Source organism: Phacochoerus africanus, chromosome 16 (genome assembly GCF_016906955.1).
Source record: "Phacochoerus africanus isolate WHEZ1 chromosome 16, ROS_Pafr_v1, whole genome shotgun sequence".
Taxonomy (NCBI): Eukaryota; Metazoa; Chordata; class Mammalia; order Artiodactyla; family Suidae; genus Phacochoerus; species Phacochoerus africanus.
The window spans coordinates 6,756,784-6,764,688 of record NC_062559.1 but is presented as its reverse complement, the minus strand read 5'-3'; the positions used below and the strand labels follow the sequence as shown (position 1 = coordinate 6,764,688).

At 48.8% G+C, this 7,905-nt stretch overlaps 2 protein-coding genes across 2 annotated transcripts; both read right to left on the bottom strand.

Annotated features, from left to right (window-relative positions):
* Window positions 1-1,359: 1,359 nt before the first annotated feature.
* On the bottom strand, window positions 1,360-2,059 carry LOC125117758 (small integral membrane protein 15-like). The gene has a single exon (XM_047763849.1). The coding sequence runs from the start codon at window positions 1,543-1,545 to the stop codon at window positions 1,360-1,362; it is 186 nt and encodes a 61-aa protein (XP_047619805.1). The 5' UTR covers window positions 1,546-2,059.
* Window positions 2,060-2,420: 361 nt separating this feature from the next.
* On the bottom strand, window positions 2,421-3,398 carry LOC125117766 (olfactory receptor 10AC1-like). Its single transcript, XM_047763856.1, has one exon. The coding sequence runs from the start codon at window positions 3,396-3,398 to the stop codon at window positions 2,421-2,423; it is 978 nt and encodes a 325-aa protein (XP_047619812.1).
* Between the last annotated feature and the right edge of the window lie 4,507 nt (window positions 3,399-7,905).

Sequence of the window (7,905 nt, the reverse complement as noted above, 5' to 3'; positions counted from 1 at the left end):
AATGCTCTTATAACATAACATGTGTTCACTCATTTCTTTAACAATTTACTGCTATTCAGTAGTGAGGAGCTACTACATGACAAACACCCTTTAGGCCCAGGGAAGGTCATGGTGAGTAAAGCAGACAATTTTCATAGGCTTTATATTCTGTTTGGAGGAACAGGCAGTTTTTTAAAAAAGTCACTTAGGAGTTCCTGTTGTGGCTCAGCAGGTTCAGAATCCAACTAGTATCCAGAGGATGTGGGGTTTTTTGTTTGTTTGTTTTTGTCTTTTTCAGGTTTGCACCCACAGCACATGGAAGTTCCCAGGCTAGGGGTCTAATCGGAGCTGTAGCCGCCGGCCTACACCACAGCCACAGCAATGCTGGATCCAAGCCACGTCTGCGACCTACACCACAGCTCCCAGCAGCGCCGGATCCTTAACCCACCGAGCGAGGCCGGGGATCCGCATCCTCATGGATGCTAGTTGAGATTGTTAACCACTGAGCCACGGTGGGAACTCCTGATCAGACATTTTAACTACTTCACACTTGTACTTAGCCCAAGGGAGAGTAAGCTGGTTCTAAGGTACTACAAAGTTTGGCCTTTTTACTGCAAGCTTTAAATCACAGTGTTACTCTACTCAGCAAGTCACTTCTGGGAAAATGGCAGCGTTCATAAGTACAAAAATTGTTATATCCAGTGTTATTCTACCTAGTTAAGATAATAAGAGAAAGTCTGTGTAAAATTAGATTGAAAAAAATGCAGAACATTTAATAATTGCCAGTATCTCAAAAGCCGAAATGAGAAAAATGCAGGAAATAGAAATATTCATTGAATATTATTTTGCTCTGAGAAAGCCAGAAATGATTCTATTCCAAGAAATAAACAATTACGATAAAAGAGGTAAATCATATACTGTATCTCTTTTCAGCTAAAGCACACACTTTTTATCTCAGGACAGTTCTGATTTTTACATTTTTAACTTCCTTTGTCCAGAACACCTGATAATTTTCAGCCATGGTTTGAATAGAGTTCACATTCTCAAGTCATTTTTATCCACAGGATGCTTTCATTTTAGTACTTAAGCTGCAAAAAGGCAAATGACTAAAAAAGACTTGGTAGCGTAAATGCCAATTTACAATACCTGTCAAGAGACTTCCACACCAAAGCCTACAAGATGCTATAGTACAGGTGAGAACCAACATGATTCTTCCATATGCTCAGACTTCGTTCACTGCATAATCCTGTCACAAGGTCCGGAAAAGAACCTTAATGGTCCTTCCAAAGCTGCATAATTTTCCAAACTATTTTCTTCCAGTTGCAGAGCCTGTTCATTCCTTCAATCTTTTTTTAGTCATTTAGCTTTTGCAATATTTTCTTAACATTTTTGTTGCTTCTTTTGCTCCTTTTCCCTGGCCTCGATCATCTTGGCCAATTCCCAGGACGGTGCAGCGCTGGCCAGAAACAGTGGCGTGAGGGCCACCATACCTGTTGTAAGGAAGCCATGTGGGTCCTTTGCAGCCCCTTCTACAGCACACTCCGCCCAAGCTTTTATATCAAACATCTGTGCAGCCGTCTTACGCTTGCGCAGTGATTTTGTCCTGGGATTATTAACCAATCACAATGTCAGATGACCCTTAGTGGTCGTCACCTTTAGCTCGACCATACACTTCCGAGAGAAGACTTAATTCTACCTCCTGGTTGGGTTGAAAAGGCCGACCCTCCGCCTCTAGGAGCGCCAGCCCGGCGGGGCTTGTACAGCAGGCAGTCTCCGGGTATGCAGGGTCGTCCCCGCAAAACCTGGCTTAGTGGGCGCAGTATCCGCAACCGCTGGGCATGGGGGCAGGACCAGGGCATCGGGCGCCACCAGCCTCCCCTACATCACGCCTGGAATCTTGAGGTCCGACCCCCACTCCCCACTCACCCTCCATTTGGGGCGTTCTTGACTCTTCACCTGGTCGCCCTCTCCCCAGCCCACAGTTCTCCATGAGCCACCTTTGTCCCCCAGGCAGCTTTCCTTGACTCCCTCTTCCCTTGACAAGTCTGGCCTAAGCCACTCCATCCATGTCCTCTTTGCTCCCCACATCTGCCCTTCTTTGCCTTCTCTAAGCTCCCTGAGGCAGGCGTTGTGCTGCCCTTGCCACTACAAGCCCACCGCCTTGCCCAGGCCTAGTACATGGCAAGAGCTCAGCAAGAGCTCATCGAGCCCCTGAATGGAGGTCTAGGGTTCTAGTCCACACTGTCTTTGGCTCTTCTTCAAGGGAGGGGCGGAGGATGGGGCCACCGCCCAGAGACTCGCTTTCTGTGGATCCTTTTCCAGATTCTCTTTCCTGTATCCAGTTCTTGAGGTCCCCGGGGGCGTTCCCGATGCAGACTCGTCCAGATAGGGGAAGCTTCAGGGAGCAGAGCTGCCTGCTCCGGCCGGGTCTCTGCCTGCTGTCAAGGCTCACACACACCCTGACCCTGGGCTGGGCAGGGCCGCCACCGCCCCAGCACCCTGCGGATGGCGGTAGTGATCTCGCGGTTGCGCAGGCTGTAGATGAGCGGGTAGAGCAGCGGCGTGACGTTGGTGTAGACAAGAGCCAGTGTGCGGTCCTGCCGCGGCGAGTAGCTGGCCTTGGGCCGCACGTACATGAAGGTGGCGCAGCCGTAGTGGAGGAAGGTGACAGCCAGGTGCGAGGCGCAGGTGGAGGCGGCCTTGCGCCGGCCCTGCCGGGAGTGCAGGCGGCGCAGGGCGGCGGCGATGGCACCGTAGGAGGCCAGGATGAGGACCGAGGGCAGCAGCACCAACACCAGGCAGGCCCCCAGCAGGGGCAGCTCCTCCGCGTAGCTCCGCGTGCAGGCCAAGTGCAGCAGCGCCGTGATGTCGCAGAAGAAATGCACTAGCAGGCGGGAGCCGCAGAAAGGCAGGTGAAAAACAGCCACCGTGAGCCCCACGGACACCGCCAGTCCCCCGAGGCAGCAGACCAGGGCCAGCCGTGCACACAGCCCGGGGGTCACTACAGCTGCATAACGCAGCGGGTGGCAGATGGCCACATACCGGTCATAAGCCATGGCAGCCAGTAGGAAGCACTCGGAGCCACCCAGCCCCACGAACATCTGCATCTGAACAGCGCAGCCCAGGAAGGAGATGGGGCTCCCTAGGCCAAGACTTGGAGAGGCCAGGTCTGCCAGAGAGCGGGGCACCACCACCAGCGTGTAGCAGAGCTCGATGGCTGACAGCTGGCACAGGAAGAGTAGCATGGGTGGCCTGCTGGGCACCGAGGCCACGGCCACCAGGATGAGCAGGTTCCCACTCAGGGTGGCCAGGTGCACCGCCAACAGCAGCAGGAAGAGCGCAGGCCTCAGATGTGGGAACTCAGCAAAGCCCTGAAGGAGAAAGCCACAGGGCATGGTGGCATTGCTGGGGCTGTCCATGCACCGGCTGCCCAGAGGCGCCTGTAGAGAAGAAACAGGGGAAGGGAGCGTGTGCGGGCTGTGGATCCTCTGGCTCTGCTGAGGAAGAAGGGGCTGGGTGGAGCTTAGAGGGTGGGAGGGAGAAGGGCTGCCCAGAGCCGGGAGGCTTTACAGGTCCAATCCCGGGCCTCTCCCCATGAGGGACATCTTATTAACTTGTTCTGAAAAATGGTGCACTTTTTTCCTGCCTCCTGGACTAGATTTCCTATAGCTGTTTTCTCAGCGTGATCTTTCCCATCGGCATATGGAGGTTCCCAGGCTAGGGGTCCAATCGGAGCTACAGCTGCCGGCCTACACCGCAGCCACAGCAACCCTAGATCTGAGCCATGTCTGCGACCTACACCACTGCTCACCACAATGCCAGATCCTTAACGAGGCCAGGGATCGAACCCGCATCCTCATGGACACTAGTTAGATTCGTTTCCACTGTGCTTCTGCTGCAGGCGCTCCCTTAGGGCCTTTCTTTACAATGCATGGATCCTGACCTCCACCTCCAAAGAATTCCCTCTCTTCGGGCTCCACTTATTTTCTGGGTCCTATACAGCTACCGTATTAATCCACCTTGGCCCCCGCTCCCCAAGCAGGCATTGTGGCTTTAGGCTCTGCTTCTCTTTCCTCTTGCCTGCCCTACTGTGCCACTTCTGAGGTGCTTTATGTGGTGTGACCCAGAATCCCGAGAACGTAGCACAGTTGGGGATCTTAGCCGTCATCTCATATGATAGCATGATTTTTAAAGAGGAAAAGCGAACGCCGGGGAGGGGCAGGATGAAGGGCTTAACAGCTCCTGCAAAGTTAGGAACCGAGTCTGCATTCCTGAGGCTGAATCCAGAGCTTCCCAAGACCCCATATAAGGTTAAAAGGTCCCTGGCATCAGTCAATCCATATTGATTTAGCCTTAAATAGAGACCCATATCTGGGCCTGACACTGAGGCAGCCACTTGGGCAGGAGGCGATGGTGAGCGGAAGGGCCTTGCTGGACACGTCAGGAACAATATGTCCTGACATTCTTAATAACACTCTGTCAGCGTGAGAACAAGCGAGGCTGTGTATCTGCTCCAACTTGTCCTTCAGAGGTAGCAGCACGTGCCAGATCTGCTGTCGGAACACAGTCTCTTTCTAAGCATGATCCGGGCACTCATTGCAGGCAACATTTGGAAAACATTGACAGCATGTAGGTTGGCTGCAATTGTTATAAACCTCCAGGGTCAGGGAACCCGAGGTGGTAAGAATTCAAGGCCATGTCCCCTGGAGGAGGACGTTTGAGTTTTCCGATCGTTATTAATGCGATTTTCTTTTTATTTCCTTGTGTCTGCTCCCATGAATTTCAATTGTCAGCTGCACCATGATTTCGTCTTAGGGACTCTGAGTCACTGCGTGTCATCAGTGGAGCTAGTGCAAGTGCAAGTGCAAGAAAGCTGGGCCACGGGCAGTCGGTAAATTTGATGCAAGAACGAGAAGGAGGGCAAACAGCTCGATTTGGGCTATTAGGGCTCTTTTTTGAGGAGCGTTCTCAGGCTTTCTATTTGTCAGTGTCCACCTGTGTTCTTTTTTATCATCCAGGGGAATGCCCCACAGAGGTTTGTGTGGTTAGGGAGGAGGAATAGGGTGGGGTTGTGGGTGGGTGGGTCTAAGGAATGTGGACTCATTTCCCATCATCCCCCCCCCCTCAGTTAAATTTAACAAACCTGCGTCCAGTGCCTCTTCTGCCAGGTGTTGTAGCTGTGGGTGTGACTGAGAGAGAGAAGCCTGACTGTCCGGAAGGTTCAGGCAGGACAAAGCTGTCAAGTCACCAGGAGAGCTCTCTTTCTCTGGCTTTGCTTCCCTTTGGTTCTTTCCTTCTGCCTTTTCCTTGCCTTAGAGAAGCAGAGGTGGGTGGGGAGGCAGAGAAACACAAAAAATCCAGTTTCTTTTTCCTTCACATTCAAACCTCACAGAAATGGAGATGACAAGACAGGCTGGGCGGTGGCGTCAGTAACTCTAAGTTCAAGGTGTGTATCACAAACCAGACCCTAGAAAGCCAGCCAGATCGCTCGAGTCAGTCAAAAGGAGACTGAGGCGTATTCCTATGTCGTCTGGAGTTTTTAGGCTGAGTTGTCACATGTGTGTCACAAACTAGGAATGCATGTGAGATGTGTCTTTTCCCTGAGAGGGAGAAGGGGAATAGATACTTTTACAACTTCAATAATGTAGCCTATATAAAACCAACCAGGCTCCAGGAGTTCCTGTTGTGGCTCAGCGGTTACACACCAGACTAATACCATGAGAATGCATGTTCGATCCCAGCCCTCACTCAGTGGGTTAAGGATCCGGGCGTTGCCATGAACTGTGGTGTAGGTCACAGATGCGGCTTGGATCTGTGGCAGCTGGCAGCTGCAGCTCCGATTCGACTCCTAGCCTGGGAACTTCTATATGCCATGGGTGTGGCCCTAAAAAATGACCAAAAAAAAAAAAAAAAGACAAAGAAAGAAAGAAAGAAAAAAAGTCTCCAGCCCAGTGGGAGAAGTTACAGAGGGAACACACTGTGAGGCTTGTCTTAGTCACTTTCCTCCTCCAGCGCCAGAAGAGCTGAATTCTCAGTCTTCCACGTGCTTAATAACGCCAACAATAATGGCAAAAGCTCGTAAGGACTTTATGCATTTAACTCACTTAGTCCCAGCCTAGCACCATCTAATGAAGTATGTGGACTCTTATTACACCTACCATACAAGTGAGGAAATTGAGGCCAAAGGAATTCAATGTCAGGAAGCTCATCAGTGATAAAGCCGGGTTTTCACTCAAGCAATCTAGTCCCTGCTAGTCCATGATGTCATCAACTATACTGTCTTCCTTACTTATCACTCGCCTAAAAACCCTTCTCACATAAGACACACCCACTCCCTTTTCCCACATCTCCTACCTTCCCCTGCCCAGAAATGACCTACACTCTCCTAGACATTTCTGTCCTCAGATTTCCCTTTGCTAACATTTCCAAGGTAGCAGGATTAAGAAGATGTGGTATATATACACAATGGAATACTACTCAGCTGTAAAAAAGAACAACATAATGCCATTTGCAGCAACATGGAAGGAACTAGAGACTCATACTGAGTGAAGTAAGTCAGAAAAAGACAAATACATATGATATCACTTATATCTGGAATCTAATATACAGCAGAAGTGAATCTTTCCACAGAAAAGAAAATCATGGACTTGGAGAATAGACCTGTGGTTGCCAAGGGGGAGGGAGAGGGAGTGGGATGGATGGGGAGCTTGGGGTTAATAGATGCAGACGATTGCCTTTGGAATGGATTAGCAATGAGATCCTGCTGTGTAGCCCTGGGAACCATGTCTGGTCACTTATGATGGAGCATGATGATGGGAGAAAAAAAGCATGTATACATGTATGTATAACTGGGTCACCATGCCGTAGAGTAGAAAATTGACAGAACACTGTAAACCAGCTGTAATGAAAAAAAAATCATTAAATAAAAAATAGTAACAATAATTTCTCCTTAGCTTTGACACTCATCATTACTCTTGTAATTGTTCTGACAGATCTGTTTTTCTAATTGTGTAAAGGCTCCATGGAGCGCCCACAGATTAATGGTTGGCTGAGGGCCCAGGACATCTAGATGTGCCTGAAAGCCTTTCTGGGCCGGGGCTGTGGATCTGGGATTTGATTTTGGCTGTGCAGAATAATTAAAATGATCTGTAATACTAAATAGTTTTTTTTTTTGGAAATATATTGCTCAAGCAGTAAAGGAAATGTGTAAACTTAAATTCATTTGAAGAGAAGTCAGAGTGATAAATAATGATCAAAGCATTCAACTAAAGAGGTTAGAGAAAATAAACGCAGAAAGGAGCTGCAAAGGATATACTAAAACTAGAAAATTAGTGAAATGAAATAGAAACAAATGAATAAGAGCATTAAAAGTAAAAAAAAAATGATCTGTAATAATGATTTTTTAAATCAGTCAGTCATTTTACCAGTCAGTCAAAGTGCTTCTAAGGAGAAATTGTGGAACAGGGAGATTTGGAAGGCATCCAGTAGGTCAGCCCCCCCCCCCAGGTCTTGAGGATTCCATAGCATGCTGAACCTGAAGATCAGATGGTCCAGATTCAGCAGGTCATAAAACCAGCCTGAGACCACACCACTAACTGTGGGCAGTAGCGCTGCACTCACAGCTCCTGGTTGATGGTTCTGTTTCTGCCAGAATTGACTTCCGAAGTAGATCTAAGCCTATTGATCTAGTATCATTGTTTACAAAAACATCAGAGGAGAGGTCACAGAAAAATCAGATCATGGTCCCATGGGCAGTTAAATTTAGAACTGTAGATATGCCTGCATGTCCCTAATTTGACTGTTATGAGCATCTATCTATAAATTTGCACAGATGATTCTGAAATCTATTTTCATCCAGTTCTTTGTAGGGAAAACACATACGATGCATTCAGAAAATATTTTTCTTTTCCTTAATCTTCAGTGAAA

Excerpts from the sequence above, each read along its gene's own strand:
- LOC125117766 (XM_047763856.1), bottom strand. The coding sequence starts at position 3,398 with ATGGACAGCCCCAGCAATGCCACCATGCCCTGTGGCTTTCTCCTTCAG.
- LOC125117758 (XM_047763849.1), bottom strand. The coding sequence starts at position 1,545 with ATGTTTGATATAAAAGCTTGGGCGGAGTGTGCTGTAGAAGGGGCTGCA.